The 15,876-nt window shown below is 36.2% G+C and overlaps 1 protein-coding gene across 5 annotated transcripts in view; it reads left to right on the forward strand.

The window, feature by feature from the left end:
• FCHO2 (FCH and mu domain containing endocytic adaptor 2) overlaps positions 1-15,876 on the forward strand; it is a 92,097-nt gene that overhangs the window by 30,688 nt on the left and 45,533 nt on the right. For all 5 annotated transcript variants that reach the window (XM_052701270.1, XM_052701269.1, XM_052701271.1 and 2 more), the window contains exon 9: positions 14,627-14,671. In XM_052701270.1, coding sequence (XP_052557230.1) covers positions 14,627-14,671 — 45 coding nt within the window. The remainder of the gene's footprint in view (positions 1-14,626; positions 14,672-15,876) is intronic.

The following is a 15,876-nucleotide window of genomic DNA, read 5'->3' on the forward strand; positions in this document are numbered from 1 at the left end:
GGAAGCTGCACATGCTGTGTGGCGTATTTGCTGCTTTGTAGATTTCGTCAAATGCCGTTTGGATTCTCCTGAGTCAAATAAAAGCATTTGCTGTGGCAAATGTCATTTTTTCAATTAGTATTTTAAGGTGGGAGCATATTTTTACTGTGGAAACATTTGTATGCACCTTGAATTTTATTTATTTATTTATTTATTTTACAGAGTGAAATTGTTTTATTTATACCAACCTTGTTGCAGGGGGAAAATATTATCTAAAGAATCTAAATTCTAAATCTAAATGTTAGAAATAGGAGACTGGAAGCACAAGCTGCTATTGCTAAATTGTAGTCATGTAATTCAGAGAATGAAACAGAAACATCCAGTGGGGGAGGGAATGCGTTTTCTTAGTTCAAAACATGTTTTTCCACAAGTTAGTGCTTTCTTAGTAGAAAGGTATTTTAACCCATGGAGCAAATACTGTAATTCTTTCCGTGATGTGTTACTTTGGAAAAGGAGAAGTCTTTTCAAAGTATTCACTGTGTAAGAATGATAAAGACTCAGAGCACAGCACAAATGTCGAAAACAAGCCTTACGTCAGTTGCTTTTATGATTCTGGTCCTGAGTAGTGATGAAAGGAATAATTTAATAGTCTCCGGTAGTATGTAGGCATTCTCTATCCAATATTATTTTGAAGTACTGAATTAGTTGGTGGAACACATTCTGAGATACTGAATATTAGAATAAATGTTATGCTTAATAAAACATTTTAGTTTATTTCAGTATATCGTACTGGTAATTACAGTACCTTATAGCAGAGTTCACTTTCCTATTTCTGCAGATACAAGTACAAATACGAATCTAAGAGGAAGTACTATAGGTGGCTGTTCTATTGTGTGAATTATAAACAATTTATAATTTTTTTTCTGACAATTACGGTCTTAAATTCTCATCAGCATATATGTAATTTCTCATTGTGTGATCATGTCCCTTATACAGGATTATGTGGGCTCCCTCTGGTGGCTGATTTCTGTTATCTGAAGTCTTAATATGCAGAGACTGAAAGAGTTTAATGCACTGGTTTCTCAGTCCAAACATCATTTCTCTCTAACAGTAATACTTTGTGAGTTTTTTGAACTTGTTTATGGACTTCCTTAGAAAGACTTTTTTTTAATTGTTACCTAAGCAGCTTGTCCAGTGAGCTTTATCACCTAATTCTTTCTTAATCTACTTCAAATTTATTTTAAAAAGAGCACAGTATCTGAAGTTCTATTTATTATTTGTTTTCTACTCTTATTCAGTGTTAAAACGTTGAGTTGCACATTTTAAAATTTAAATTATAAGAAAAATCACTTCAGTATAAAACTTTGATGAAGAGAGAGAAATGTCAGGACCTCCAGTAAGCAGTCAGACTTGTGTTCAGAATTTAATACATTTTCTGAAGTTTATTTGTTCCTACTATTAGGCCTAATAGCAGATTTGAAGTTGAACTCAGTTGGAAGATATTTTTGTCTTGCACTGTTTATCAAAACCGTTGCTGCCTGCTTTACATGAATCTATTTTCCATTTGAGATAAACTGCTGGTTCGTGTTCTTTGGAAAATTTGTTCATGACATGTGAGAAAATGTCTGTTTTCAACTAGATGTTAAATTGATACTGGGAGTCTATGTAAATTCCATATTTGTGGAATGTATTTATCCCACAAATAATATATTGTGCCAGATTTGTGATATATCATTGACTTCATTTACTTAATATGCTTATCTTCTATAAGAATATTGGTTTGTTCCAGAAGCAGAAGCTTCTAGGAAGCATGATCTCATATTCTTTCCAGATTTTTTGTCCAAAATTGTCAGGATAATACATACTATGTGTAAAGATAAAGTCTGTATAGTTGTAGCTAGTCATGAATGTTTTTCCATTTTTATACTGCTCTCATTCGTACAAAACTGACTGCATATGTTTGTGCCTGTATTAGATTTTGCTCACTACATATTTTACCCAGAGACTCGCTTTGAGAGCCAAAAGACAAGACAGCTGTACTGCATTGTCCAAACAAAAGCTAAATTTAGCTTTCTTTCATTGGTTTATTCTGATCTTATTGTTAGCAGTTGTTGGTAGTTTATTGAGTTATTGTTCTTATTTTTGCAATTTTCTTAAAACTGAATAAAGAGAAAAACAAGAATTGTATTGTAATGCAGACAACAATGGAAAGCCAAAATCCTTGCTGGCTGCATAACCATCCAATAAAATTATCCACAGATGGCAATTACTACATATGCTGTGCTGTTACTTAGGGTGAGAGAGGTGCTCATCTCTTCACTATAAAAAAGAAATATTAATTGGTCCTCTACTAGTTTGTGCCATCTTGCTCAAAGTCAGAATTAGCTTGAACATGATTTTCTTTCCAACTCTGTGTCCTAACCCATGTGAGCAGGCAGTGAAAATCTGACAATGAGAAATCAGCCGCTTACACATTGTGCTCTAACTCTTCCAGCATAAACATCTAGAATTTATTCTGTGAAAAAAGCAAAGTCTATAAAGATACTTCTCATCTGTAAAAATACTTCTTTCACTTACTATTCACCCAATAAACTAGAACTGAGGAGGGATTAGAAATCTGCATTTCTGAAGTATTGTAAATTGGTGCCTGCAATCCGTCCATTCTTTCTACAGAAGTAATTGAGAATATTCCCTGTCCACAGTTGCTGTGGATCAGCCATCACTGGCTCTTGCACATTTTCCTTGTCCCACTCGTCATTTTAGACACTGGCAATAACAACCTAAGTTCTTTTAATTAAATGATTCTTCCATAGATAACAAGATTCAGAAAGGTCAGACTTGTTGTCTTTGCTCCTTTTTCTTCCTTCAGCAGTGCCAGAAACTCCAAATTTGGGCAGTAATTGAACAGTAATCTGAGTAAGTTAATGTTTGATGTGTATCTTTTTGGAACTAGTGAAATCTATTTTGCTTTATTTACCACTGCAGAAAAAAAAGTTCTTTAGCTTCCTGGATCTTAAAGTTCCTGGTTACTCCAGTCATCAGGAAGTTTAAGTAGCAAATGTAGACATTAATTCAGGCTACATATATTTTTAGAAATCATTTTGAAATTTGCCTCTCAGGGAAGGCTTTCAAGTAGTGTAGAGTGACTTATTACAGCTATCATGGCAAAATTATTAACACCACAAACGGTGGAGAATATCAGAAGTGTGTGTTTGCCAATGTGCTGGTGATCCTTGCCTGATCTGGGAGCTCTGATTCTGGAGCGTTAGCCAAGTTTGTATCTTAAAGTCTTAAAAAAAGTAATCATTTATTTAGGTATGCTGCTCCTGCTGGAAGCATTGTGGGAATTTCAGAGACTACAAAACTGTTGACAAACCATTATGTTTACTGCTTGGATTGTAATCAAAGCAGTTTAATCTGGATTCCTTACAAGCTCATTATTGCCGCTGGCATTGCCTGTTACCAGAATTGTACAGCATCAAAGCTTCAATTTAGTAAACATTTAAAAAACAAATTTTACATAGGCTTTAATTCAACTGATTCAGTTAACTGAACTGGGTTGTAGATCGTTTGATGTTTTATGTTGCTGTCTATTGGCTACGGTGGAGATTAGTGCAAAGCTTAAGTGGAGTTTATGACATGCTATTAGGCCTTCAGCAATTGCTTACATGGACATTTTAAACCTAGATGCCTGTGAAGCACTACCTAGTTATTTTTTTCACAGTGATTGCAGAGTATTGAAGTGAGTTGAACTAGAGCTGCAAAACTAGTGCAAAGTAATTGAGCATTAATTGAGCATAGTATAAATGCAGAGTTTTGCTAACTTCATATTAACATTAGGTTAGTATTTTGTGTTAAACTACATACTGCATCTAGTGAAGAAATGAACAAGACATAAAGAGTAGACAAAAAGTATTACTTCTACAAAATTTCAGAAACATTTCAGTTCCCGGAGATTGAGAAGCAAAACAAGAGCTGTGAAATATTGAAACTTTCTTTGATTAAAGCTGCAAGCTTTTTGTGTTCTTTAATAACAAACTGCTTTGAGAGAAAGACTTGAAACACTGCTGAGTGAGGCATTGGTGTTTTCCGTAGGTTTGCTTGATAACATAATAGCTTATAGGTTTTATAAAAGCTCTTTTCTCGGAAGTTAAACAACAACAAAGTACATGGAAATGAAACAGAACATGGCAAAACTAATTTTTGAACAGCTCTGCATGACATCTTTGAGCTTCTTTTCCAAGAAATTACAACAAAGCAAGTATTTCTTTTATGCTCTTACCATTTATTTTCCTTATATTTTCTGTAAATATTGTTAATATCATAATGCTGACAGCAGTACTGAATAGGTGCATAAATAGCCAGAATTGTCTTGGTTTTTCAAAGCCTGTATCCACACATAATTCTGCACTGAAGGCTAACAAAAGAATGAATTTAATTTTCAGCAATGACAGTATCCAAGAGATTCAGGAAAATATTCCTTGTAAAGGAGGTGGTCCTTTGCTTTGTTTCAGAAGTTAATGGAAGAAATAAAGTGTGGATATCTCTTAGGATTTCTCTAAGAAGTGTGAAGTGACTGAAGTGACTGCTTTTTTTTTTTTTTTTCCCCCAAGTATAAATATTTTTTAGTTATTGAGCATTGTTTTCAAGGAAGAGGTGCAAGTTCAGTATGTCTTCATTCCTGTCCTAGGGGTATCTTTTATTTGCCTGCTAAAACTAGGTCTTTTCTTTGACAAAAAGTCTACTGCAGCTGCTGTGAACTTTAGGGAACCCCATCTGCCAGCATGGGTTTTTAATAATTATATATACCTAACTTGAAAACTTTTTTTTTAATTGGAGGAGAATAAATTATTTCTTTTAAATGGTCTGTCTGGAGAGTTATGAATGTACAGGTTTTGTTGTGAAATTCGCTCAGTGCCTGTGGAAGATTGGTAGCATTGCACTGAATTTGTCAACCAACTGGAAATCTAACATCACTTGACAAGCTGGGCTACAAATGTGGTGCTCTGAGCAAGTTAGATAAGGTGTTTGCTTTAGGGTGATTGTATTTTAAGTAGTATCAAGGACAATTCATATCAAAACCAGAAATCATTACTGTTGTAGCATCTTCACTGAATATACAATGTTCTTATAACTTGTGCATCTGAATTTGAAAGTTGGGTGATCATTTCCAGTTCTGTGAAAAATTGTACCTACTCTACCCAAGAAAGAGGAGTTGATCCAGTTGGGTGAATATCCCCTTCTCCTGAAATACTCAGGGAATTCAGGAGCTGTAAAATAAAATACAGACCCTGAAGAATTTTGCCACTGCTTTTTTTACTTATTGTTGGCACATGTATGGAAACTGTCACATTAATAGTATGCATACTGTGCAATATATTATTGGTTTTTTTCTCGTTTTTTTTTTTTCTTTTTTCTTTTCCTCCTTCTCTTTGCAAACAGATCAGGTCTTAAACCTCTTGTGTTTTCACAATTTTGAGTACCGGACTTCAGAAGAAAGCCTTAGGCTTCTTGGTTACAGGGACTGTGCAGTGTGCAACAGTTAGAAATAAGTGATTCTTTAAAGATGAAAGATACAATTTAATATACTTTATGTCTGGTGTTGCAGAACCTTAGTTGACTCTTGTGTAAGAAAAATAGTGTTTGTATGTATCTGTTTCTTTCATCACTGCATACCGGCAACTTCCTACTTGCAAGCTGAAGGCACAGAGCTGTGTGTTGCAGATACTTAACGTTGTAGACTAGGCACATGCAGTCCTGCCATTTCATTTTCACAGAATGTTGCTACTTTCAGCCCATTTTGATGGAAAAGTACAGGTTGCAAAGATTTGATAAAAATGAAGGTACAGGTAAGGAAGTAACCAAGTTAGGCCTGCCATATAATTGAGAGAGAGTTGTAACAGTGTTGGTTACTCAGTGGGCATCAGCAAAGAGCTGAGTGTATATTTGTCTGCCTGATGGCCGTGCACATCTCACATCCAGTTGTTTTCCAAGCCAATAAGAAACTAAAGAAAGTAGCGTGAGTGCAGATGAAGAGTCAAGCATGGGGGGAGAAGAGGGTGAGAAAGAGAGTGAATGCTGTCAAGAAAGCATTGAGAGCATTGCATTCTGTTGATTGATCTCCTGGATGAGGTTAATTTTTCTGCTAATTCAGTGAGTTCCATAAAGCTGTTGAAATTCCCTATGTTTGTTGTTTTTCTGCTCAAGCATTGCAGGATAGTTGGATTTCAAACTTTAAACTGCTTCGGATGTGCGCTTAGTGTCTCTCGTGGAAAATTCTTGTGTTGTCTGAGCAGTAAAAATGAATTTCTTTACAACTGAAGGTGTTTGTCATCTTAGTTTAGAGAAAAAAAATCTACTGTTTTCTTGCTCCTGGTAAACGTCCTAATCGGTAGTAATTGTTTTAAAGCTATGAAGGTAATGATTCTTTTCTTGTTTGTTGTTTCTGTATAAGCCACAGGGAGATCTTGCCCCTAGAGAGTAGTGTGCTTAATGTGTCTGTGGAATTGTATTGACAGTACCTGAAGAGCCTGAGATGAATGCTTTTTCCTTTGATCAGATGAACAGGGTGCAGGGCTGAAAGCCTTGCAGCAGAATCAGGGTAAGAATAGATTGCTTGCTCAGTGGAGACAGGCAAGGTTTGCTCTCCCTTTATGTAAACCTCTTCATTTAAAGAGACGTTGTTTGGAAGTGCTACCCATTTTGCTACTACTTATGAGCATAATTATCTCTGCTGTCATTGACAGCTATCTTTTGTTTTTTAGAAAGAAGTACTAGCATTCTACTGTAGTTCTTTGGGTTTGTTTTTTTTTTTCTTTTTTTCTTTTTTCTTTTTTTTCAAAATAATAAAAAATAGGATTCAGTCAAGTGTTAAGCAACTCTAGAAAGCTAAGCTGATACATAAACCTGAGGACATTAAAAAAAAAAACAAACTAGTAAAACATTCAGTGATTGTAGTGAAAACCACATATAAATTATTGATAGAATTAGATTTAAGAATATGGCTGTCGTCATTATTTCAATATTTTTTCTAGTCTGACCTGCTTTCAGGCCATTTTTTCTATTTTAAGTCATTTATCTTCATTTGCAAGGTATAGCTGACCAAATCCATGAACTAAAATTTGCTTGAGACTTCCTGGTATGATAAATACTAGGGTTGCTCTGAAAGTAATGCCTCCTGTTTTATGATGTTGACCCAGCTCATGAGAGGTGGATGTTGGTGGTCGAACCTTCCCACCAATATTCCATTACACGTTGTTGCCACGTGACATGTGGCAGCAGAGGGGCACTCTGACAAAATGGCATCTAGCATGGAAGTGTGGATGAAGCAAAGGTGTATCACCGAGTATCTCTATGTGGAAGAAAATGGCACCTATTGACATCCATCGATGTTTGCTGAAGATGAAACAGTGGATGTGAGCGCAGTGATGGACAGTGTTTCAGTACACAGTGGTAACAGTGATTTGAAAGGCAAGCCACGTTCTGAATGGCCACGCACAGCTGTCACATCATGAAATGAAGAGTACCTCAGTTAGCTCAGTCAGTGGCAGCAGAGACAGTGCTCATCTCTGCTGGTGCGGATTTTTACAAGCACAGCATACAGGCTCTTGTTCATCACTCGTGAAAATGCACAGCTAGTGCTAGTGACTGTTGAAAATGAACGTTTTGTAGCTGGGAATTTGCTCTGTCAGTTAGGCACTTGTTAGTGTGATCTTTATATCTGCTATAGTTTCCATGGAAATAAGTAGGAAGCATTACTTTCGCCTGTACATAGGTGTTGACTTCAAAGGCCATTCATCTTTATATGATGCGTTGTTGCAAATAGGCTGTGTTTAATTTAGTTTTACTCCTTTGCTTTTTTTTTTTCTCTTTTTTTTTTTTTTTTTTAAGTTCTAGTGTAAGAAGTTACTTTCTGCATAAAAATAAAATTATCCTTATCTTCTCAGAAAAATGCAAATGCTTCTCTTTCTGGAAAGGGTAATAAAAAAGGGAAGTTGGTGTTAGAGACTGTAATGTTGAAAAAATATTTTTTGGTTTCCTGGCTTCTAAATTTGAAAGCTTGGATCAGGATCAGATAATGGCAAGAAAGAGATTGCTTATGTGTTTGTGTACATACAAAATTGACCTTTGTGATGCAGCTTAACATCTAAACACTAAAAGCAGTCATTTGTTTTGACAGCAGAATTAATTGAGGCTAAAACAGTCGAAATTCCACTTGTATCAAGCTGTTCATTAGGAATTGCTCTCTGGCTTTAGTGCTGTCAGAAAAATAACCTCTTCTGCTATGATTAAATAGCAGAATGATGGTCGGTCCACTGAATTTGAGAGAGAGGTTGAATAAACTTTCTACTGCGGAAACAATTCAGAAGTGACACGCTGCAAGGGGGGTCAGAATGTGCATTGATATCCAGCTGAGCTGTCAACTGGCGCTGGGCCAGGCACGCAAAGCTTTGCCATTTCAAGCAGTATGTGAGGCATATGCAGTTTTAAAAAAACTGTGCTCCCTTCATGCATGATTTACTATCAAAGGGAAAAACTTCTGTTTTTATCAAAAACGAAAGTATTGTTTGTTGGTATATTTGTAACTACAAGAGCAGATTTACATTTTTTTTTTAAAAAAAAGCTTTTGGTTGAAACAGATACGTTAATGTTTGTATGTGTGCATGCGTGGGTGTAAACTGATTCCCTGGACTGGGGGGAAGGGCAGAATTTATTTTTTACTTTCTTAAATGCCTGAATGTTTTGAGTTACTGAAAATTAAATGTAGTTAATAAAAATACATGCTTTAGTGGGGAAGATTTTCTTCCTGCCAGGCATAGCCTTCTTCAACTAGAAAGGAGTCTTTTCAAAATCAGATACCAGCATAAAACTGTTTTTAAGTGATTTGTTGACTGCTTAATTTGTTTACCTTTTTAGCTTGGCAGGATTTTCCAGTTCATTGGCACACTTACTGTGGGCTCTTTACCAGAGTATGATATAATACTGTTTGCTTTCCTAGTAATGATACTAGTTGGCTTTTGTACTTGCCTTGTTTATTTAAGAATCCAAACAATAAAGCTTTTTTCTTTTTTTCTTTTTTTTTTCTTTTTTTTTTTCTCCATTTTTCATCTCTGTTAAGCAAATTACCAATGATTTCAGTTGTTCAATTTTAGCAAAGCCTTTATTTTTCCAATTTTACTTCCTTCTGTGCTATAGATGTAGGGTGTTAGGACTGCTTTCAAGGTAGTTCAGAAGGCACATGGCTGTATTCAAAACAATTAGCATTACTTTGTAGATAAATCTAGGTGTGAAGGTTGTTACTTAGAAAAACAAACCCTCTTCAGCTGTTGCCTTGTGTATACTCTGAGAATACTGTTCCCACAGATAGAAACTAAATATGCAGTAGGTACTACATTGTACTTAACTGTGCAGTTGCATCAGCATAATTACATTTTCCCCATTTGTCTTTGGATAACATAAGTATCTTTGTAGAGTGTGCCATCCACTTTCTTTTTTGTTTTCATGCAAACTTCATGTACTGACATGCCTCCTGTAACAAGAAAAGTTGTACCTATGTTTTCCAAATACGTTAGGGGATGCATCCCAAGCTACAGACTGTTACTGAATTTATGTTAGTGTCACTTGCTGTAAGCTGTTAATTAAAATGGAAAATGTCCATTTATTCAAATTATGCTTTTCTATTATAGCAAACCATAGCCTCCTCATTTTCAGGAGCCAGTGAACAGGATGAACTGATGCACTGCTGATTTATTTGCTTCAATCTCTTGTCAAGCAGCAGCTGTTTGTTTCCATGTATCTATAAAACCATTGCCCATTTGCCTTTTCTGCCTATCTGTGTCTGTTCCTGCAAGTGGCATGCTGTGAACTGTAGCAGCTTGGATTTGAAAATGTTTTAGAATGCTTCATGAGAACGTTTATGTACAATTACAGTAGCTTACTGAATTTTCTGGCTCCCTCCATTGTAGGAACTAATTTCTCATTTCCATCCTGGTAGCAGGTTATGTATTCTTAAGAGATTGAAATCCCACGGGATATTCATATCTCTATTGTAAAGGCTAATCTATATTTAGGCAACACATATTATTTTTTTTCTACCCTCTATATGGGTATCAAATAAGCCTATTAGTTTTAAAGTTTCTGAGCAGGTATTTCAGATACTTAAGTCACTGAGATACTGTTCTATTTGTCAGCTTAGCAACAGGCAGACTAGACTTCAAGAAAATTATGTGGAACCTTAACCTAGTCATTTCTAAACTAGAACAATGAGGCAAAGTCTTTCGTTAGAGGTGGGCTGGATCTTAGCAGTTAATTTTTACTTACTTAAAAAGTCTTAAAATATATGTTTGATTGTCACAGTCTTACTTTAGTTCTAATGCTGTGCTGGAGAATAGGCTTACTTCTAATTCACATTATTTTCTTTTTACGTAAAAAGGAACAGAGGAAATCACTGTGCTTTGATTGTGGTACTGCAGGTTATTATCATTATTACTGCAGTTTAGTAAGATCTAGAAAGCTCTTTTCAATGCTTTGGGCTATCATGTGGCAAGCATTCCTGAGACTTCCAGAAAAATGTCGGCTTCAGGGTATGGCTTTGGTTCTGTCATCACCAATACCTGTTAAATGTTAAATGACTGCTTTTCTTTGGATGTTGCAGTGGACAGTCTGTTGGTATCCTTCCTTTGGAAATTTCAGAGATTAGACTGTGAAGTGTTAGGTTCTGTAAGCAGAAATATCCGTGCTGTTAAGTCAGTCATATGGGTTTGGGGGTGAAATACTTGTTGGAATTAACCTGTTGTCTGTGCTTCAGTGTTTGGGCACAAGTATGTTAAGAAGACTACTTTCCTCCTGAGAAAGTGGTTGTGCATCCACATCACCATCTAGCTGTTATGAAGGTTACTGTCATACCAGCACGTGAGTTTTCATGCTTTGACATGCATCTGTATACTACACCTACTTGGAAATCTCCATCAATTTTTTGAGTGTATTAACTAATGATTAAGAAAGCAGGATTTAGAAAGTTAGAGGATTTGCTTGTTCAGAGAAGGAAGTTTTTTGAATTTTTTTTGTAGTGGTGGCACAGATTCTTTTGTTTTCCAGATAGACAAAAGTGGACATTGGGGTGTTCTTAAGAAAGCTCTGAAATCCTTAATGATGCTTTTCTTCCATAGCACTGTGTGCCTACGACCTTTTGTCTGGCTTGGAGACTGCATTTAGTTATAGCGGGAGACAGTGCAGCCACAGTACACACTGCTTTCTAGCTGGATGACAGTGTTATTACCTCTTTGGCTCAAAGCCATCTGCTCATAAGAAACTCCAACTATTTTCTAGCTACCAAAAGCTCATCACAGCTATTCTGTTTTCTAAATTGGCTCACCATGGAATGCCACATTAAATGTCTATTTCTGAAATGTTATTTTGGTTTAAGAATACTACACCCCAGGCAAAGTGTGCTCTTTACAGCAGGCATACAGGGAACAGAACTGTTGAGAGATCTAAAGTTACAGAAGAAAACTTGAGAATGAAAACTTGAAAATTTAGAGCTACTGCAGAATTCAGTATTCTGCTCAAAAACGCAAATGTGTGAATTTGCCCTTGCTTGCATTTGCTATCAGCAAATGTAGTACAACATGGCAGGAGCAGATTAAATACAAATTAATAAAAAATAGCAAACATCCTTGGATACTGGAACAAAATGATAACCTTTATTTGTTAGTCTGTGGATTCATTAGTGGTATCCGTGAGTGTTGTAAACTTATGAAATTCCAAAAGATGAAGAACTATGCAGGAACTGGATATGAACTGGATAGAAAAAGTAAGTTAGGATTAAATGTTTCTTTAGAACTTCAGGTGTTTCAAACAATCTGTTGTAAGAGAAAGCTGTTTTCATGAGATATTTTATCTTCTTGCAATGAAGCATCTAGAAGATGCAGGGAAAGGAATGAGCATGTGGGTAGAATCTTGAGGGAACATAAATCCAGCTGGTATCATTAGGAAGAAAGTGCATTTAATATTCCATGTGTAGATCTTAATGCATTGTAAGATCTGCTTGCCTAAATTCATTGCACTTTTATTTTGCTACAGTCTGCAACAGTTGACAAAAAATGCAACAAATGACAAAAAATATTTCAAATCAATTTTTACAGTAATCCATGTAAAGAAAGCACACATTGTTGAAAGACTGATGTGAACTAGGGGAAGTGCTTCTAAAGTACTAACATTTCTAAGTACTAAGCACAAGTATCTCTTGAAATTAAGATGTTAACAAACTGAAATAAAAATTTACCTTCAGAGACAAATGTGTATAATTTCAATGTGTTTTAACACTCAACATATTAGTCTCTATTTTCTGCTTGTGCTGGAGTGAAAATAAAAGGTACCTGAAATAAGGATGAGCTTTGAAGGAATTTGGAATATTTATCACAGAATCACAGAATTGTAGGGGTTGGAAGGGAGCTCCAGAGATCATCGAGTCCAACCCCCTGCCAAAGCAGGTTCCCTACAGCAGGTCGCACAGGTAGGCATCCAGGCAGGTCTTGAACATCTCCAGAGAAGGAGACTCCACCACCTCCCTGGGCAGCCTGTTCCAGTGCTCCGTCACCTCACTGTAAAGAAGTTCTTGTGCAATTCACAATTCTAATTCATAGCTACATTTTTTTTCTTTAGTTTTTATTGTGGCATTTTTAATTGCAGCACAGTGATTTGCTATCTTGTACTATTTAAATCAAACTTCTTCATCTTTCTTCTAAGATCTGTTTATATCAACTATTTTTTTTGAGACTCAGAATTATCACATTCATTTTGAAAAGTGTGCCGGGGAGAACATTGGAGAGTGCTTGCAAGCACACCTCTTATTTTATGTGAACTTCTGAAAATTGCACAGCTTTTGGGTTTTTAGCAGGTGTTCTAGAATAACATTAATTTCATTAAAAAGGTAAATTGGAGCATTTACTGTCACATTTGTTTAGTGTTAGGAGTGAAAACAGTTTCTATATATGAAGTTTTCAGAATTAGTTTATTTCCAGTTCTTTTAATCAAAATTTTCAACGTTTCAGCCTCCTTTCAGCAGTGTTGAAATATGTAGCATGCTCCATATAGTGCCTTATATTTGTTTCCATGAAAAACTGCAACAGATACAAAGAACACAATAAAACTATTTGATATTGCAAATTCTCAGCCACAAAACACTGTTTTTCAAGAGTCCCTATTAGCTATGCATTTTAACTGCTCATGAACATGAGCCTGCATGCTGCATTTGTAAACACACGCACCAGTGTGGGTGACCTGCTGTTGCCACTGCCAGAATACACCATGCACTGCCTCACTGTCCTCACATTCATTGTTTGATCTCCACAAACATTCAGCAAGTGTCAGTGAATGTCAGTGGGTGCCATTTTTTTCCACATGGAGGAATTCATTGACACCATTTAGTCAGTGTCCCTCTGCTGCCATCTGCCTCATCGTAACAACACGTAATGGAATATTGGTGGGAAGGTTCAGCCTGTACTGACAAACCGCCAGCATCTGCCTATGACATCCTGGGGCAGTATCATAAAGTAGGAGGCATTACTTTCGGAGCAGCGCTGGTAAATAGAATTAGAGAAGAGGTTGAAAAGGAAAGATGGGCTGCCTTGCAGGGTTGGAAGCACACTGTTCCATAATGCGTGTACCTGTGAGCTTGTGTGTACTCCCTGAAAATGCAAGGATAAGCGCCGTGTCCTGTGTGACTGTGCTCAGCGTTGTTTTCACCTTTGTGGCTGCAGCTGCGGCCTGCTCTTTCAGCGTGGCCCAGGGACCCTATTCTTGTTGTTATTTGCTTTCTTAACACAAGCTCAAGTGTTGGTGGGATTCTTTCTGATCCCCTGCCAATGTCTTTTTGAAATCCATTGCTGTTCTGCCAGCCCACCTTCCTAAAATGGTCTGTGTTGGAGCTAAACAAATTCTAGACTTAGCTTGATTGAAGGAATGAGGGTTAAAATTGCCCTTTGCAATGACACCTGTCTTTCACCTTGTGTCAAATGTAACAGGAAATTATAATAGTGAACTTACTTAGATGCTGCACTTAAACAGTACTGATTTTATTTTGTTTTGTCTTGCTCAGTCTTTGTGATTTCTTTGAAGTTTTTGCTTTCTTTGTTGCTGTGTTTAAGATTCTTTACATCCCTTCTAATTGTCCGGGTAATTGGCTATGAAGAAGAAGCAGAGGAAATAAATCAGAAAGAATGTGAACCTCTAGATTAGGGCTATAGCTATCCTTTTTTCTTTTTTCACTTTTCTTTGCATAGCTCTTCTATTAAAAGAAGATAAATCTAAAGCTTTACATTGATACTATGTTTCGTATACAATTTGGATTTAGAGAAGGAAACCTGGTCGTAATAATGTAGGATATTAAATTATATTTGGACAGTGTGCATTAGAATTATAATTTTTCACTGTGAAGGAGTAAAAATACTTAATGATATGCACTATGTGGAGATTTTATCAACTGTTTGACCATTGGCCATTGAGGTTTTCCTTTACCATTTAAAATCCTAAATAGATTATCTAATGTTTTCAGGAAATATTAGCAGTGGATAAAATGTTTTAGTGTTTGACTTTCACTTGAAATTGAATTTAATCTAATGTTTATTTTCATTCTAATTTATTTAAGGTCCTATCGAATTTGAGGAATGTAATACATCCAGTGCAGTTGAAGGTGAGTTATTCTAGCAGTTATTTGCAGTACGTAGTATCTGAAACTGAGGAGCAAACGGTAAATGGCTTGTGAATGTATTTAACTTGAAAGTATTTTAGCAGGCTAAAAAGCAGTTATTATTTTGAGAAACAAATTTAAAAGAAAATAAGACCTACAGTAATTTTTTATAAGCCTAATGCATCATTGTCAGAGAATGTTAATGTTTATTATAAATGTACATTTGCAAAGACCTTACGTTTTGAGAGGTTTGGATTTGGTTCAGTTATGTCTGTGTAACTTAATTTACGAGTGTCAAAATATGGCTCAGGCTCTTTCCATTGTTGTCATGTTTGTTGTACCAATTTTAATGCAGTGTTATGGTCGCAGATCCTTCCTTTGTTGGTGTAACTTATTTTACTTAGGGAATTGTTTAAAGTGGTTAAGAACTGTTTTATTTGCATATGTATTTAGTCTTGGAGCAGAGGAGCTGACAGAATAGCTGTACTGGCCGACAGTTCTGAAGTTGCCAAGGTTGCAGCTGAGACATAAAGCTTTTTTTTGACTGAAATAATGGGAATCCCTGTCAAGAAACAATTCCAATATTCTATTTGTTGTTGTTTTGAGCTGGATATGAATGTCAGACTAACATTTTAAAGTAATTTTGGAGCTATCTGTGCCCCTGTGGAAACATAAGATACAGCTAAGTTTGCAGCTACCTGATTTCAGAAATTTTGAAGTATTTCACCCATAAGTTTTCCAGGAGTGGAGAGATTCCTTATGTGCTGCGTACGGAAGTCACTCCAAAAGTAATGCCTCCGATTTATTTCCATGGAAACTACATCAGACACTAAGAGCACTGTAACACTATTTGATTTGGCAAATTCTCATCTACAGAACACTGTTTTTCAGGAGTCACACCTATTAGCTATGTATTTTCACCACTGATGAACATGAGCCTGCATGCTACACTTGTAAGCATCTGCACCAGTGTTGGTTACCCATTTGCCACTGCCAAAATGCACCATGCACTGCCTCACTGTCCTCACATTCACTGTTTGATCGCCATAAATGTTCAGCAAGTGTCAATGAATGTAAGTGGGTTCAACCTCTACTGACAAACCACCAGCATCTGCCTCTGATATTCTGGAACAGCAATATTAAATAGGGGGCCTTACTTTCAGAGCAGCCTTTGTAGTGTATTTCTATGAAGGAAAGTTTAATGTTAT

This window comes from Tympanuchus pallidicinctus, unplaced genomic scaffold (genome assembly GCF_026119805.1).
Source record: "Tympanuchus pallidicinctus isolate F22 unplaced genomic scaffold, pur_lepc_1.0 scaffold4, whole genome shotgun sequence".
Taxonomy (NCBI): domain Eukaryota; kingdom Metazoa; phylum Chordata; class Aves; order Galliformes; family Phasianidae; genus Tympanuchus; species Tympanuchus pallidicinctus.